The sequence below is a fragment of the Aplysia californica genome, unplaced genomic scaffold, assembly GCF_000002075.1.
Source record: "Aplysia californica isolate F4 #8 unplaced genomic scaffold, AplCal3.0 scaffold00246, whole genome shotgun sequence".
Taxonomy (NCBI): Eukaryota; Metazoa; Mollusca; class Gastropoda; order Aplysiida; family Aplysiidae; genus Aplysia; species Aplysia californica.
In genome coordinates this window covers 358,300-376,561 of record NW_004797516.1, presented here as the reverse complement: position 1 = coordinate 376,561, position 18,262 = coordinate 358,300, and the positions used below count along the sequence as shown (strand labels likewise).

At 39.8% G+C, this 18,262-nt stretch overlaps 1 protein-coding gene across 3 annotated transcripts in view; it reads left to right on the top strand.

Moving 5' to 3' along the window:
* The first annotated feature begins 3,266 nt into the window (after positions 1-3,266).
* LOC101857188 (argininosuccinate lyase) overlaps positions 3,267-18,262 on the top strand; it is a 33,333-nt gene continuing 18,337 nt past the window's right edge. The window contains exons 1-8 of one of the 3 annotated variants that reach the window (XM_005100385.3): positions 3,267-3,566; positions 9,862-9,921; positions 10,881-10,988; positions 12,179-12,265; positions 14,146-14,229; positions 14,943-15,097; positions 16,163-16,240; positions 18,070-18,147. In XM_005100385.3, coding sequence (XP_005100442.1) covers positions 9,910-9,921; positions 10,881-10,988; positions 12,179-12,265; positions 14,146-14,229; positions 14,943-15,097; positions 16,163-16,240; positions 18,070-18,147 — 602 coding nt within the window. In that variant the 5' untranslated portion in view covers positions 3,267-3,566; positions 9,862-9,909. Of the gene's footprint in view, positions 3,721-9,861; positions 9,922-10,880; positions 10,989-12,178; positions 12,266-14,145; positions 14,230-14,942; positions 15,098-16,162; positions 16,241-18,069; positions 18,148-18,262 lie in introns of all 3 variants that reach the window. The other 2 variants (XM_005100384.3, XM_013083640.2) reach the window with 2 other exon arrangements.

Sequence of the window (18,262 nt, the reverse complement as noted above, 5' to 3'; positions counted from 1 at the left end):
CCCCAGCTAAAGCACATTGATTCAACTGAGATGAAAACCTTTATTAGCTGGAAATTACAAATTGGTACCATGCGTCAAAGTATTTCTTATTTGCAGTTTTTTTTCACCCACGCAGAGTGGAATCTTGGTTAAAGCAGCCTTTTTTAAAAAACGATTCAGCACCCCACTGAACGATTTACACTTTGATAACAAAAGAACATGATCTGTTTGTCGGGCAAGGAACGTTTTCGCCCCATGTCGTGAGCTCTGGAAGACCTTTCTGAATATTCTGGCCAAGGTTTTGTTCCAGCAAAAAGACATCACAGTGGACGAGCAACTTGTTTCGTTCCTAGGCCGCTGCAAATTCTTCTGTACATCCTCTGAAAACTCCATAAATAAAATTATGAGACCAGAACTTCTGGGCTTGCGATTCTGCCGCAAAAGTATCCTCTGTGAACTCTGTCTGAGAGGCCGTCCATACCTTGGAAACTTGCCGATGGCTCACTGACCGACCTAAAGGACTGTTGCTTTTTGTTCTCACATTGCCACTTCTCTTCTTACCGGTACTCTGTTGCTGTTAAGCGTCGAGCGGAGATGTAGTTGTCTTCTGGTAGGCCAGTTCCGCAGCTGGCCACAATGTTAAATGTGACATATATTTCACTGCTTTAAATCTGGCTAAATCCTTGCAAGAAAGATGTTCGCATTGTTGGGACAGTAAAGCGGAACAAATGATTCTTGCCCAAAGAGTTCCAGGAGAACAAAGCTTTACCCGTTGAAGCCTAAAAGTTTGTTTTCAGGCAAGAATCAGATCTTTTTCCCTCACCGAAGCAAAATAAATAAGAAATGGATTCCCCTGAGCCAGATACAGTCTTGTCTCAGTCAGAGGTTTCTGGTGCCTGACATCGTGCTTACCGACAACAATAAATTGGGGTGTTGAGGCCATGGAGTGGTAAATGGCTCATGTGCTTGCGGTCAATGGGATGGCCCATTGCCAAGCTCTACAACTTTATAGATTTGTTCTCTATTAGTATTAGATTTGTACCCGTGTGATTATAAGTTAGTTTCCTTGTCACACCTTGTCCACAGTGTTGGGGTTACTACAGTCGGAACATGTCCATCTCTGCTCTCCCCCCTCTTCAGGATCCATCCCAGAGTCAAGTTAGTTAGTTTCTTGCTAGGTAGGCTACAAACGACAACAATAAGTTAACATCAGCATTAGACCCTCACTTGATGTGCTGCAAATCCAGGGACGTTTAGACATCCCTTCACTTCAGCAGCGAATCAAGCAACATGTTTCTGCGGAGCTCAACTCACTGGCACAAATATGTACTATGTACACGGGTGATAAATGCATCATTTTAAAAAATAGAGACCAGGGGGAAGATGACAACTCCAAGCAAAGAAATATTCTTCCTCATCTTCTGCCATGCCAAAAGAAACCACAAGACACCGCCAAACTGCAGCAAATTAATTTACAAGAAATATTCAGCGATTTACCGCAAGAATTATTTTGTCTAAATCCCGGGGCTCTACTACCCTGTCAACAGACTATGATATCTGATTATACATGTATATTCTGCTTTTTCAATTATCTTCCATGACACTTTTTATTGATACTAGTGATACATACTTGTGACGCATTTTCTCAGCTTCATAAAATGATCACCATCAAACATCCGATCAGTTCCTATGTGTGTGCGCAAGTATGATACCAATCTTGGTGAAATACTACATGTACCTTTAAGTACCACCAAAATCAACGTTTGTTTAAGTTTTATCATTCTTTATTTTCAGTCCATGAATGGTGTACATGTTTCAACCAAGTAAGGTTACCCTAGACGTGAGAAAGATTTTTTTCTTCACTATATAAAGTGTAAGTTACACGGGTGTACTACACCCAGGTTGCCGGGAACCATGTAAAAAAAAAAAAGTAAAAATGATCATACGTAATAAAGTTTGTTTTGAAAAATCATTTTGAGAGCAGAGCACATTTATTTCAACTACATTGTAATTTGAGGATTAAAAAAAAATCTTATAATTGTGGCTTGTATGTAGTTAGAAATATCGATATACCGAAACACGGTCTCTGGGTGTTGTTATAACTAGTTGCCAGAGAAAGGGCTCAAACAAAACTGAAATGAATGCGTGTGGTTCCTTTACAAACATCTGTCAGTAGGTGAGTGCTTGGAGGGTGCTCTGGTATGGTTTGTTCCTTCTTTTCAATAACACATTCACATTGTTGTATATCGTCCTTATCTCTCCTCCTCTTTTTTGTGTGGTTTGTTACGGTACTCTCTTGTGACACATCTATTCTTCGGCTCTACTATATGACCTTATTGTGTGGCAAGTAGGCCTACCTAATATTTGGATCTCTGTGTGGTCATGCGAGGCGATCCATTTTACTTTGTACTAACAACGAGGCAATCTGAGAGTAGAGGTATAAGCTAAAAATAACGACCCCCCCCCCAAAAAAAAAACAAAAAACAAAACAACAACAACAAAAACCGCCCTGTAAAAGGTTGTTAAGATATCACTTGTTTTTCATGGCTTATTCATTTATTCAAATTCAAATGTGTGTGTGTTTATGTGTGTGTGTGTGTGTGTGTGTTGTGTTAAGTGGGGAGAGAAAGAGAGAGAGAGAGAGAGAGAGAGAGAGAGAGAGAGAGAGAGAGAGAGAGAGAGAGATGTAACCTTGGCCGAAGAGCATACTTGACAAAAATATAATTGAGCATTCACATATTATAGTGGAAGCCTAGTGGACTAGGGTCTCCTTTAAACGGTAAGGTCTGTACAAACAGGCTAAAGAACGGATTCACATATTGCAGTACTTTTATAATGGTGATAATTAGGCTACTAAAAATATATAGTCTAATTATAATAGCCACTATATTATCTTATTCCATCATCACCACACCATCATCATCCCTATCTTCACCATCACCACCACCACCACCACCACCACCATCATCATCATCATCATCATCACCATCATCATCAACAGCAGCAGCAGTTGTCAGCTTCGTCTTCTTCTTCTACACACAGAGTAGGGAAGGAGAGTCTTGGGTTATTTTCTGTCAGGACAAACATATTATGAACAAAACATAAACCAAACAAAAATAATAGTGTGGTGATTGAAACGATACAATGTTTCGCCTTGACTTGCTCAGGGGCGACTGAATTCTCCGCTACACAAGTGTCCAGATAGGCCAGAGCTTTGGCAATTTTCGCCACTTTTTGTGCGGCTTATCTTCTCTAAAATTCTGGAGATACTAAATGTAAACATAAGAGTGCGGCCTACCAGCTGGTGAGTGACGGAGTGTGTGTGTGCAGTGTGCAGTGTGCGAGTGTGAGGAGACACGGATACAATTTCAAGCTCGTCCCGGACGTGATTGGAAGACTGTGACACCGGCAGTTGCATTAGCCTGCAGCTGAGACTGCCTCTTACAACCGGCTCTTTGTTTATTATTGTTCTCCGTGCGAACTGTCGTGTCGTTGGATAAGACTGCCTTTGCTCGTACGCAGTGCGCACAAAGTTGAAGGCCATCGTAACAGAATCTCCTGACAGTGCTAAAATAGTGCTATTAATAGTAAGTAATAGTCCTTGTCGGTGGCAGGTTGTAAGCCTACACTGCCAATAATTGTTCGTGCAAACTCTCCAGCAAGCCCACATTAAATTTCCGGGAAAGACTGACTTGCTGACTTGAGCTTGAAGACAGGTGCATTGGACTGGACAGGTGACAGGTGTGTATCCTACCGGCAGCTTTGTACTGTGTGACTAGGGTCTGCTTAGAGTGAAAAGTTGCTGCAAATCAAGAGACACGATACATTTGGACTGTTATCAGAGTTGTCACAGGTCAAGTAGTTCTTGTAGTGAGAAGTAATATTGTCATTATTATAGCTATTTGGACTGGTTTTTGTCAGGGCTGTCGTATGTCAAGTTATCAGTATGTCAAATTATCACTTGTCTTAATGCATATTATTTTATGTTGAACGTTGTGAGAAATAGCCTACATTTGGACTGTTTTATCAGAGTTTGTAAGTTGTTATCACTTGTGATAAGTCATGGGGAAGATTAAAGAATACTGGACCACTTATTGCGCGAGAATGTGTTGTGGGTGGGGTGGGTGGGTCGGGTGGAGGAGGGGGTGGGGGGTTTCAGGGGGGTCTCTCCCCTGACAAAATTTTAATGAATAGATTTACCGGTCCGAGATTCTCCATTGAGAGATGTTAAAAACTGGGGAAAATCATGATCTGAATTCCTAGTCAGTCTGCTGGTCTGGTATTCTTCAATCTTACCAAGTCATGTTACTTGTCAGAATGTTATATTTCCCGACTTATTCTTGAGATGTAGAGATCTAGATCTAGATATCTAGAATCTAGATCAAGATGTTGGAAAAAAAATTGATCTAGATTTCTAGTCTCTTGATTATTTTAAAATACTGTCAAACCTGTGTAAGACGGCCAGCCCTTGTCAAGGAGAAAAGTGGCCGTATAAGACAGGTGGCCGTCTTTGGCAGGACTGATCAAGTTGAAGAAAACAAACCATTCCTATCTGAGGCCCCAATTGAAAGTAGCCCCATATTGTTGTTGTCTTTATTGTTGTTGTTGTTGTTGGTTTGTATTTTGTTTGTAATTTTTATTTTGTTGCTGATTTTGCACAAGGGTGACAATAAAACGAAATGTATCTGAGGAGGAATACCGAGTGCCATGTTAAAACAAACACATGGGTTGCCACCACTCGGAGAACGAGCGACGCTTCTGTCGCAAGTTTATGTTGACGTCCTTTGATACTTTTTTGCAGACTGGGTTAACAGTGACTGCACTCATCTCACTTACGATTTGTGTATGAGTTCTGGGCGGGGCTTATGGGTTATGAAGGATCACACGCTTACCTTTGGAGTGACTACCTAACAACAACGACAGGTGATTGAATTATGATGCCTCGCCCACAACGCCAGGGGCCAATGCACAATTTATGACAAAACGTAATGGAGGCACTAATTAATTTAAGGTGGCCGTCTAAGACAGGTGTTATTGCTTAGTGTGACAGGGGTTGAGTGTTAAAATATGGTGGCCGCGGACGCGTTGGACAGGTGTCCGTTTTACACAGTTAAATTATGTAGAAAAAATGCAAGGGGGGAAATGGAAAGTGGCCACCGTTTGTACAGGTGGCCATCTTATAGAGGTGGCCGTCAGGTCAGGGCAGGTTTGACTTATAGTTGTTGCAATAGGCCTAGATTTGTGTAAGTTTTTATTTTTGCTAACTAGAATCTAGTTTGATTAATTTTTTTTTCAAAGCGTGATCAGCAGCCTCAGTGATTGCAATTTTGTATAATGTGTTCTTTATAATATTTTGGGTGTAGGCCTATATACTATAGTATGTGTTTAAAAGGATTGTTGTTTGGGCCAGTATGCATACAGCATGTAATTGTGTTAGCTGTCGATTTTAAAATGTTTAACGGTGATCAAGTACCAGGAACGAAAAGGGAGTAGGTGAATATAATAGGCGCAATTGAAGTGATGATGATGATGATTTTATTATTATTAGGCCTATTATAAATATTATTTTCTTTTTTTGGTCTGTCTGACATTAAAATCTAAAAAAAAAAGTTTTTAGCGTATAGACTGACTTCTATTAGTTTCCTCAATGAGCATGAGAATGCCTAGCAGGGTGGGGTAAAAGTTATTTAATGCATGTGTGTTTGTGTGTGTGCGAGAGAGCATGCCGTAGTATTATTGAGTATAGAGGGCTTAATTAATTTGTCTTAGATCAGGTCTATTATAGTAATCATGTGTGATACAGCAACGAGGTGTCTGCCTAACAGCATAGCAAGCCTTATTGCTGCCATTGAGTGGAGGTTGCGACTAATTTAGTTTTCAAAGGGGGGAGGGGGTACTGTCTGTTTTCCTTTAATCAATCCTTTTAATTGCAGTGCATCTGAAAGGCACAACTTCTTTGGAAACAGCTATGGCCATAGTTTGCCAACTCTATTACTACTAGTGTTGCATAGTGTGATTGCTAGATGCTGAGATAGGTCACCATATATTCTATCTTCTTCGTTTTCTCGCCTTTTTAAATGGACCGATCCCCGTTTCTAGAGTAAAGGCTGCTGTTCGGCGCAGGTCCTCCAGCATCCCGTAGAGTTTTGGGTCTCCCTGCCCAGTGTTGGGCCAATATTTCTTTCTTAGTGCCTTATTAGGCAGGCTTGCAGCGAATGGTTCCCTGTTTGAACGCTGGCTCTGTACTGACATCGCTCTGAATTTCATGTATTTCATAAATTCTGAAACCTGTCAGACAGAAACTTCCATTTCTGTCAAGGGAAGCCAGTATAAACATTTTGAGACAATGACGTTTTAAAAAATCAAAGTTGATGATCAGGGTCTATAACAACAATTATAGTTTACGACCATCTGCTCATTGACTCCTCAATTAACACCCTTCCCATCCTCTGACGCTTTGACACTAACCCCCCCCCGAAATCAAATTTGTCACTTTGAGACTTGTGCTGAGCACAAAGAAGGATCAAGTCTTCAAATCTTCCTGAACTTATAATGCTTTCTACTTTAAGTCATGTTTAAAAAAAAAAAATCAATCTTTGCGTCTTCGAACATGGAATACATTGCATATAATTCGACTTTGATGAATGATTTTCAATTTGAAGAAAAAAGGATTCAATCTTCCCAGTCAAAAAGACCAGCTGGGTTGTAGCAAGTCTGATTTGTCTTTTACAGTACTGGGTAGACTATCTGCTTGTCGCAGACTTTTTTGACCCCTGATAACGGTGGTGGAAAACATTTACAATTCGGATAAATGGGTACACTGGCTGGTCTGTCATCCTGAGTTGACCTGATATTAAAGACTGAACTCACCTGATAAATATAGGTTCCTCGCTGAGTTATGGTCCAGAGAAGTATATGTGGTGATCTCATTTGGTCATTTCAGCGGTTCGTTTGTATATTCTATTCTGTTAACTTGGTGTAAAGTTTATTGTGGAGTAGGTAGTCTAGGGCCACTAGGGGCTACCAGACTCTTAATTATCATGAGATTGTGGGTTCAGGGGTTGGAGGCTCAGCTTGGTTCAATGTTGTGCCCTTAAGAAAGACACTTTACATTTTACATGAATTTTCCCCTTTTGGCTTTGCCCTGTCGGATGTGGATGTTAATTCTGAGTACTCAATTATGCCTGTGTGGCCCAGTGCTACTGAGAAACGATTGCAAGCACCAAATTAATTGCAATAAAGGAAAAGATTATAGTATGTTATATTATGTTTTTTTAATCATAGATCGTTTTCTGTTATCTCAAACATCACCTTCTGGGTTAATTAGAGAGAGTTATAAACTTATGATGTACACTGACACCTATGTTCTGTTGAGTAGAAGAATGCCCAGGAGGCAGTTGCAGTGATGGCAGATATCTCGGCAGCATTGCAGAATAAGTGTCGAATATTATAATTCTGAAATTTACAAAAAATCTAATAAAATGGATTCCATCTGCATGTATTAATAAATGTGATCCAGACAAGTATGGCATTATGGCTGATACATGACCAAGAAACACAGAATGTTTATAACTTCCTTATACATGCAAATGAGAAAATTCAGATGCGTACTGATGCTGTACACTGTACCTGTATGTGTGGAGAATTGATTACAAAATTTCTTCCCCTGTTTGCCATAATTTCATTGTTTGTCCTGAGGGTGACAATTACTCCTGGGGAGAGATTTCCAAATTTGTTGCCAAATATAGATTTAGTATTAATTGCTGCGGGAGGGGATTCATGGATTGTAGTTTAGAGATGTATTGATTTCTCATGGTCTTGGAGGGAAAGTTTTGCCCCAACTCCAGCTGGTTGTATTTGCTGAAAACCAACATTTGTGTTGGGGTACAGTTTGGCAGGGGGTTGGGGGGGGTTACATTTGTAAGTTTGATGCAGACTACATTACTGGTGAGGTATTGGATGACAAGTGTTATTTCAGAGTCGTGAGTGGCTGGAGGGCACCAAGAGTGTAGAGTCCACCCCCCTGTAATTTTGTCATTATTGTTTCAGTCTGTTATGACAGTCATGCAATTTCATTGCACTATATATCTGTTGTAGTGTCGATGTGCTCCCCTTTGTTCTGAAACTGTCACAGAATTAATGGAAAAGAAGAGCTTACTTTGATTCAGTTGTGAGCAAGAAACTCCTTGTGGTCTGTATGAATACAATTTATGATAATATTTCTAGTTTATAGATAGACCCCTTATCATAAAATTTTGTACTAGCAATGCTTAAATACTATTGATTTTGTTTTCAAAACTTTTTTTCTGAGATACTCTCTCAACATTCATGACCCAAGCTGAGACAGACAGAAAGTTATAACCGACTAATGACAAAGCAAAAATGGTTTGTGAAATCCAAATAATACTGTGAGTCGTTGTTACATTTAAAAGAAAAAGCGTAAAATAACTTACTGGACTATCGTCATTGCAAACTGAAAAGGCTTTCTTGTACTTCGTGCACTTGAACCTACCCATAATGACTAGAAGCCAAATACAGGTGTTATGATTCTCCCTTTTTAATTTCAAGTTAAGGACACTCCTTTTTTAGAAGAATAGCTGCAGCTTATATCCGGCAAAGGTTTCTGAAGTACTGGGGCTTTCAACACCAAGTAAAAGTATCTTATTTCAAAAGGCTCTCATGCTTGCACACAAGCATAATGCAGCTTAAGAGCAATACAGGATGTGCCAACACATGACAAAGTTATTTATACTTTTATGGCTCATTTTAGATATGAATAAATTATGCAGCTCTGATGTTAAAGCTTTCTGTGCATTTGCTTTCCTAGTTAGGCAACTTAGCTTGAAAAGGTTTTCAAGTTTCCTGGTTTATGATGAAATGAAAGGCCCATGCGACCTAGAGAAGCACTGAGATCTCAGAACACGTGGAAAAGAAAAGAGGTTTTATTTATAGCACTAGGACAACTTTAAAATTCTCAGTCACGGATGATTGGTTCTTTTCTTACTTCTTAATGCTCCTTTAATGCTTTGTAAAGAAAAGGGATTGGCGGAGACACAATGACATACGAATGTGTACAATGTTGTTGTTTTGTGCTGTATGTTTCATGAGCATGAATTTGTGAGGCAGCATGGTGAAATCAGGCTCTCGTCAAAATGATCAAAGTGAAGAAACTGACATTTTCCCGCAGGCTTGTGAAGTTTTATTGAATTTTTGTTATTTGGCTCAACACCTTTCATGCCCATTAAAGAACATATTTATGTGTGGATTTTACTGAAAAACTTTGATTAAAGGCACAAAAAATGTAATTTTTCAGTTTCCACGCCCTCTCAAGCTAAGGAAATAACTCATCTTTGGCAGCTATTTTCTTACGAATTAAAAAATTTACCTCTTTAACCAGGTGACCCCAACCTCCTTCATTTGCAAATATCTCAACTTGTATTCAAGACAAATGAACAACGTTTAAGGTGATACCTATAACTCTACATGCCCAAAAATTGATGAGAGCCTGATTTCACCGCGTCGTGACTCATTTGCTTTTGTAAAAAACAAGTTGTAGTGAGTGAAACACAGAAAAGAATACCATTTTTTGGTATTTATAACAAAACTGACCTTTTTTATGCAAATGTCTGTGATCTGGTCACGTCCACTTGTTTTGTTTTGTTTAGTGAAAGTGTGTTTGGAACTGTCACATTCAGAATGGAATCATATCAGAGTGCTATGGTCTACTTTCCTGTCTACTTTCCTGTTGTGTGTCTTCATTATAATTCATTTGCAGTTAAGTTTATGGGTCATAGTCTCTACAGATATAAGGCTTCAAAAAAGTCGTGGTCTTAGTTTTTGCTTAGTAATCTTATTCTTATTATCTCTCTTTACCTTTGACAGGTTCAGGGCTAGAGAAGTGCAGTAAGGTGGTTTTACTTTTCCTGCGATATGGCTGAAAAGGTAATACTAGTAGATAATGCATTTTGGTCTCTTTGATTTATTATGTTCATTGTTATAAGATTTGTTACTAAAAATCACATGTGCGCCGGCAATGGCATAATAAGTCAGCACCAGTCTTTGTTTAGGATGTTGGAAGCCGGCTTTTGCTGGGTGTGGAGCATGGCGACAGTCCAGGAACCTGCTCTTCCAGTGTTAAAATGTTGGACACTTCCTTAACACCAAACCAATGTGCCAGGATCTGGACAATAAAGATGTATCTTATGTTATCTTATCTTATATCTCCAGTGTTACTGCAGCCCTCATTGTGTGTCTAGTTTTTGACTATTGTGTGCATTGTCAATATTGCTCACCACTGAAGGCCAAGTTAAATTAGTTGAACGAATCAAAAGCCGAACTAAAGAAAGTAAACTGAGCTTTTTGTTTGGTTTATTTATAGATTTTTTGTATATTGCGAACGAGACAGAATGATATCCAGTGAAAGCTTGGGGTACCTAAAGGGTCACCGAATCAGTGCCGATGCCTGCCTTGGAGGCATCAGTGGTTGGACCTTAACTTCTTCTCTTTACCTCATTTGTTTCTTTCTGTCTACCCTTTTTTTATTGCCATGCATCTTTAAATGATCATTATTGGTCCTGTGTCCATCTCTTCAATAAAAAAACAACCCCCCCAAAAAACAAAAAAACCAAACAAAACAAACCCCCCCCCCCCAAAAAAAAAAACCCCCCTCAAAAAACAAAAAACCCGAACAAAACTCAACAGCAATGAAAAATTTGAACTGAATGAAAGAAAACATAAACACTGGAATTGAATTGTTTTTATGTAATTTTCAAGAGTGAGCATCTCTGTTAATCTCAGCAATTTCTGTTATTCTCAAGTCTTATAAGTATCTGAAAAGGGAACACCCAAATACGCCTGAGGCTGTTTCATAAAACATTAAGCTAGTATTTCTCACTTTGCAGGGCAACAAATTATGGGGTGGACGATTCACAGGGACAGTTGATCCCATCATGGAGAAGTTCAACGCCTCCATCCACTACGACAAACGCATGTGGAAGGCTGATATTGAGGTGAGTCTTTTTAGTAAGAGTTTTACGGCTCCTACAACACAATTAAGTTACTGATTCTTTCAGGAAGTTCTGCATTCCTGCATTCTTGTAAGTTGGCGATTGGTTGGTCTTACTTATTTTCTTTAATAATAATAATAATAGATAGCATTTGTATAACGCATATCCCCGCTCAACAGCAGGCTCTATGCGCTTTACACTATATTATTACCCCAGCAGACCATAGAACACTCCGAAACATTCTCAGCTTCCCGGGAAGCATACAGTGCAAGCAGCTGATTAAGCGCTCAAACACTAACAAACTAACAAGATCTTTCACTGTCTATAGCCGGGTACCCATTCCCACCTGGGTGAAGTGAGGAAAATTCGTGTAAAGTGCCTTTCCCAAGGACACAACGTCAGGCCCCTGACGGGATTCAAACCCACGACCTTACGGTTGCGAGTCCGAGTGCCTAACCACTAGGCCACCGACGCCACTGTTATTCCTGTTTATCTGTCTTGCTTTTCCCTGCACTGAATCAAAATGTCCCTTAACAACACAACTATGATAGGAAGTGTTGCAAGTTATTTATTTCTCCCTCTCTAGTTGTGACTATCGGTTTGAATTAGTTATCCATTTATTTAGTCTAGTCAAATTAAACAATTCTGTAATTGCTACAGTGAATTGAAAATACAGAATTACAATAGACTGCAATATGAACTTTCAGCATGTCTGTGTTTGATCATGATCACTTAACAGGTCAAGTTATTGTGTAATTTAAATTTATTTATTGTTTATTTGTCCAAGATTATATAAATAGTTTTGTTCTTCTAATTAGTAATAAGAAAGCTGTTCATAGAAGAATCTGTTTGTGGTGGTTATGTGACCAAATTGTGTCGATAGTGATATAATGAAGCATGTGCTCAAAGAAACAGGAAGTTTTTTCTTCCTTCATAGCCTGTGCTAGCTCTGACTGGCAAGGATGAAGCAGCCTGCTTCTTAGATAATGTAAACTGTGTTGATGGGGGTATAAATCATTTACAACTTGTCTTTCAGAGTTGAAGCTAACTACACAGTTTGTACACGACATCGGACTGACTGTCTAGCTGCTGTCATTGAGAACGAGGAAGAAGAAGAAGAAGAAATTTACAATTTAAAAAAAATAACAATAAGTATCGTCATGTATACTTTATTTTTTCCTCTTGCTTTGCAGGGTAGCCAGGCTTATGTATTGGCTCTAGAGAAAGCCAAGCTGGTCACAGCGGAGGAGCGAGAAGACATTTATGAAGGGCTGGAAAAAGTGAGTCTCAATGTGAAATGTTGTCCTGTGGCATCAGATGTGTAGAACTAGACATTGAATATACAATCTGTGTTTTGATTATATTTATATTCATAGCATTTGCTGAGTCATGGGAAAACAGTAAGGGTCATGGTCTGACTGTAAAATATTTCAGTTTTGACAGAAGTGGCACTGAAAAGTGAAAGTTTGTTACATATGCCTTTTCAGTTCTTATTTTGGCTGAATTTAAGAAATCCTTGCTCTTTTTCATATTTCTTTTCATGAAGGGTCTCTCTCTCTCTCTCTCTCTCTCTCTCTCTCTCTCTCTCTCTCTCTCTCTCTCTCTCTCTCTCTCTCTCTCTCTCTCTCTCTCTCTCTCTCTCTCTCTCTGTGTCTCTCTCTCTCTGTGTCTCTCTCTCTCTCTGTCTCTCTCTCTCTCTCTGTCTCTCTCTCTCTCTGTGTCTGTCTGTCTGTCTGTCTGTCTGTCTGGGGGTGGGGGGGTGGAGTTAGTACCAAAGCGTCTGAGAATGGGAAGGGTATTTGAGGAGTCAATGAGCAGATGGTCGTAACCCATAATTGTTGTTATAGTCCCTGACCATCAACTTTGATCTCTTAAAACGTCATCGTCTCAAAATGTTATAATAAATCCTGGCTTCTCTCTCTCTCTCTCTCTCTCTCTCTCTCTCTCTCTCTCTCTCTCTCCCCCACCCTCTCTCTCTCTCTCTCTCTCCCACCCCCTCCCTCTCTATCTATCTCTCTCTGTTTCTCTCTCTCTCTCCCTCTCTCTCTCTCTCTCTCTCTCTCCCCTCCCTTTCAATCTATCTCTCTCTCTTTCTCTCTCTAGAGAGAGCAATGGAGAGGGAGAGAGAGATGCTAATGGTGAAGTACACTGAGGTGCGCTCCACAAGAAAAATGGAAGGAGATAGCCGAGAGGGACTTGTCTGAGAGATTTTTTTTTTTTTGGTAGGTGTTTTACGGCGCTCGCAACTGCATAAGGTCATATGAGCACGCGGGACATGCCAAACATTTTCAGTTGCTAGGAAATTTTGAATTTTGCCCCGGTGGCGGTCGAAGCCTACTCTTATCGATTTAAGACCACCAAAGGATCTTTAACGTGCGCAACGTGCACTCAGGAACCCCGAGATTTTTCGCCCTTGTCCCAGAAGGTTAGGTGTAGATCTTTCCTACCAGAAGATCAGGGGTGTGGCTGAAAGACAGCAGTAAGAAACAGCCACGGAGTAGCAGTAGAAAGGCTGCGGAAGGATTCAGGAGCTGAGAAGAGGGGACAAAGGAGATGAAGGGGTGGGGGCAGAAAGTAGAGATGAAAGCATATGACAGAACATTGCTAGAGAGCAGGAAAGGAGGTGAAAGGAGACAATTATAGAGAAGAAAACTTTTCCGTCGCTACCCAGATTTGAACCCGGGACCTTTGAATGACAGGAGAACACCTTACCCTCTAGGCCACGAGAGCCCCCTGTCAGAGAGAGCTATGTAAAAAGTCTGGAAGCTGTGTTAAGTCATAAACCTAGTCCAGAACCCGGTTACTCCTAGAACTGATTAAAAAGTTGGATAATGAGCATTGTTCTTGGCTAAATGTGCAACACTGCGACAGATATGATGAGTTGTTGTTTGGATATTATAGCGATGAGAGTATCATAGACTTGTTCATGTCAAAGCTTGTCTTTCATTTCTTCAAGTAGCGACAAATACATACCTCTCCTTCGTGTTTTAATGATTAATGTGTGTAACCTTTTTTTTCTTGTATTTGCTACGTCTTGACTTTGAACATACTTATAACCTCTCTTTCCATTATCCGATGGTGGGTCGGTCTCGGCTTTGCTGGTGTCCACAGTTCTTTGACTTTGTCACTGGGCTTCTTTTTTTTTTTTTTTACCATAAAGGTCAAGCATGAGTGGGAGGCAGGAACTTTTGAGATTCGACCTGGAGATGAGGACATACACACTGCCAATGAGAGACGACTGAAGGTCTGTAGTAGTGTCATCCTTTTACTTAGTTTATTCTGCATTTTTCGACCTGATGCAATGTTTTCTTAATTTGAAAAAAGGCGAGTTATGTGTGCTACGTATCCAAATTGACAAAGGGATCTTTTGTCATGTCTTTCCCCTCTGAGGAGGGAGGGGGCTCATACAATTGTCATTTATGTATTTTGTTTGGCCTTTAAGAACTATCTCATTTTCTTACTAGCTGAATATAAAGAAATACAGTCACAAACAGGCTTATACATACTTATGCCACGTTTGGCAGATCCCTCCTACAGGGTTTGTGAATAACAAATGAAGTAGATCTTCCTTATCTTCATTTTTACATTTCTTTTCCATTTCTCAGTTCTCTCGATGACAAAAGTAGACATATATTTGGCGGGTGCCTACCTCTAAAATCTTCTAACGTGGACCTACCCCCCCCCCCCCCCCCCCCCCCCCCCGCGACATTATGCTTACTGCCTTCATTATTTGGAGATTTTTCTCAGTGTATTTCAACATTCATCAAAGAATTTTCTAGATAAACAAAAGTACAACCTCAAGAATGGTTGGTTGTGAAGAAGGACCTTTGATGATTATTTCATTTTCTCGTCTTGGTTCAGGAACTGGTAGGTTCAACAGGTAGTACTGTGAGTTCGCAATATTTCAACATGAAGTGTGGCCCTTAAAAACTATTTTGTTCTCTGTTTTCTCACCAGGAATTGATAGGATCAGCTGGTGGCAAGCTTCACACTGGACGCAGCAGGAATGACCAGGTGGCCATGGACATGAGATTGTGGATGACCGATGCAGTCAAGACGTTGACACGACATATCTGTGAGCTTGTCCGTGTCATGGTCAGCAGGGCTGAAGTGTAAGAGCTCTTCCGCATAACACCTCCGCAAAGAATACTTTAATAATGAGTAACGTATTTGGTTTCCTCTTGGTTTTTCACCAGATTCTAGTATTTAATTGTGTGTGGTTGTAGGATACCAAAGATAGTACATAACAAGATGGGCCAATCAGCCAAAAAAGTGTCCGCTGGAAGTTCGCTCTTTGCTTCAGATGGCGCTGCAGTCTGTTTTGAAGCTCTCTTTCATTTTTCCAGAAGAAGAATAGGAATAGCACCTCCTTGCGTGCGCAGATCGACTGCTGTTCATCAGCAGTTCGGGTTCATTCAGTGCAGAGTTTTAGGTTTTAAAAATTTTAATGACCTCTCGCCTTTCATTCCAAAGACAAATTAAATGAAGAAAACAATCACCCTTTCCGCCGGAAGAAGTTTTTTGTCGGTGTAACCATTTAAAAAAAAGCATTCTTCCGAAATTTATTTAAAAACTTGCTAGTTTCACTTTGATTTTTAAAAACTCAAGTAGAGTAACTCTGTTCGCAAAGGGTGCACATTTGCGAAGAGGGCGCCACAGAATTTTGAGGACGCTTTTTTAATTGGCTCAAAGAGAGGAGTGGCCCCTCTTGTTATGTAGACTCTTTGAGGATACTTCTGGTAGATCTTATTTTTTTTCTTTCTCTTCCCTGTTGTTTCTGTCTCGCTTTTTCCCCCAACACTAAATGACGGTTATTGTGTCAATGCATTTCTCTTTTCTCAAACTCCAGTGCCCAAACTGGTTTTTGATTATTTACTGCAATGTTTTGGATTTTTATCATTGCCAGTTGGCAGCTCTGAATATGAGAATGTTATTAGTTTGTCTGTCTTTTTGAGTCTCATTTTAGGTTGGGTGGTCGGCGGGTGCTCTACTCTGGCTGTGGTTTGCTTCTATCAAACATCTATCTTACTGATCTCTCTGACTTCTTTTTTGTGTTTGTTTCTCCCTTGTGACATCTCTAATCTTTGGCTCTCATATGGCCTCATTGTTTGCAAGTGTAGTAAAACTCTTACTAAAACTTAAAAAAATCAATCATGGTTATGACTCTTCTTCATCAGGGAAATTGATGTGCTCATGCCTGGCTACACTCACTTGCAAAGGGCTCAGCCAATCAGATGGAGCCACTGGATTTTAAGGTTGTTTTTTTGTTGCTGTTTATGTTTAATGCCCCATTTTGATGAAGTCCTGTTATTGACTTTCGTCGGTCTATCATTGATGCTTTTAGTGTGTTTGCCTTTGATTAGTCTTTGTCTCCCAGTTATGCAGATGTAGATACAAGATTTGGGTTGTTACAAGGTGCTCTTGTGGTGTTTGCTTCTTCTTTCCTTTCAAAGATCTATCATCCTTATTTCTCATTCATCTTTTCTTTACATGTTACTCTCTAATCTTCTGCACTTATGTGACCAACATGTTATGCAAGTGCTGTTAAACTCTTTTTAAAAAACTGAAACTAAGGTATAAGGATTGCATGAGATGTTTTTAGGCGGCACCTCGTTTTGAACATCTGTGTAGATCAGTATCTCATAACTGCCGAACACTTTGTGAAAAATGTACTTAATTACGTCTTTGAAGGTCTGAGTACTGAAGTCCGTTTTTGTATAGGAAAACACATACCTTCTGTTTTCTAGTATGGCTTCTCACAGGATTGTCGATGCTGAAGAAAAATTATGGACTTTCAAGACTGAATTTGTGAATGATAATAAGTGCAAAACTCATGAGAGAGATCTTTTGCAGCAGATCTACTTTGATTAGCTTTAATTTATTGAATGCAGAAAAGTGTGTGTGGAAGGAGAGAGGGTTTCTTGACCAGTCCCCACTGTCTTGACCGGCTTTGTGGGCAATCTTTTTTTTTTTTTTGGTTTGGAAAAGTTGGCAGCTATGGTACCTGAAAGCTATGAAGACTCAAGAAAAAAATGTGTAGGATTCAGTGGAATTGGAGATAATTGGATTAGAAGACGGGTGTTTACACACCACTGTGTGGCCCTCATGGTTACTAGGGTGAAGTTGTGTCAAGTATATGGTCTGGCCCGGATAACTCAAACATGGCGGGGATCGACAAATGTGTTTGACACATCCAAAATTTGAGTTAACCGATAACGAAAAATTAAAGAAATAATATCCGTCAGGAAATGGCAAAATGTACAAGCTGTCTATGATTTTGAGTTTCCCGTGTTCATGTTTTCTGTGCACTAGTGTGTGTTGATTACATGGCGTTTAGGTCATGATGATGTGTCTTTGAAAAAAACCATGATAATCCTATTTTAGAGAGCAGGAATTACACGGGGGCAGTATGCCATGGCATTTGATTGTCTGCATTTTTTGTGATCATGTATATTATAACGGGTTGATAAATACTTGATTGGGAAGTTATCTAGTAAATTTATGCTCCCAGTAACATTGACTCACTACATCACATGTACTTAAGTGCATTAATTTGGGGTCTGCTCTTATGGTATATTTTTGTTTAAAGTAAGACTGCTTCTTTGTTTTATGGAATGTCTCTGTCTGTCTACTTGCATCCTATATCCAGCCCATCCCAGGCTGCCCTGACAGCTAGTCGAAGCAGTCCTCCTCTGAAGTGATCAAAATTGATGTTGATATGGTGCTGAAAGAGGCATAAAATGTTTTCTGTCATTTGTAATCGTATTGTCCTTATTATTCTCTCTAACATATTATACCCTTTTTTTGTTCTTAGGCCTACTTACCCTTATCGTCGGTCTCTGCATTTTTTCCATATTTGAATCTGAAATCATTATTGTGTATTTTATTCTCAACACTGAGGGGATGAAGGGCGGTCTTGTGTGATTTGCACCTCCTTTCCTATCAAGCATCTGCCTTTATTATCTTTCTTTCTTTTTTTATATTTTTTTTTTTTAACACCTCTGATCTTCCGCACTCGTATTACCTAACTGTTTTGCAAGTGCAGTGAATGTCTTACTCTAAAACTAAAACTAACTTCCAACAGTTACGCAGCCATGCTACAGAGAGATGTGCAGAGATTGGATCAGCTCAGGGACAGGTCCTCTACCCTAGTGTTGGGCAGGTAGGATAACTGCTGAGTTGTGTTTTCCAGTCTGTCTTGTTGCTGGTGAAGAATTTATGTTGTCGGTAAAGAGTTTTTACAGAGCTTAGTCAAACCTGCTCTAACGGCTACCGGT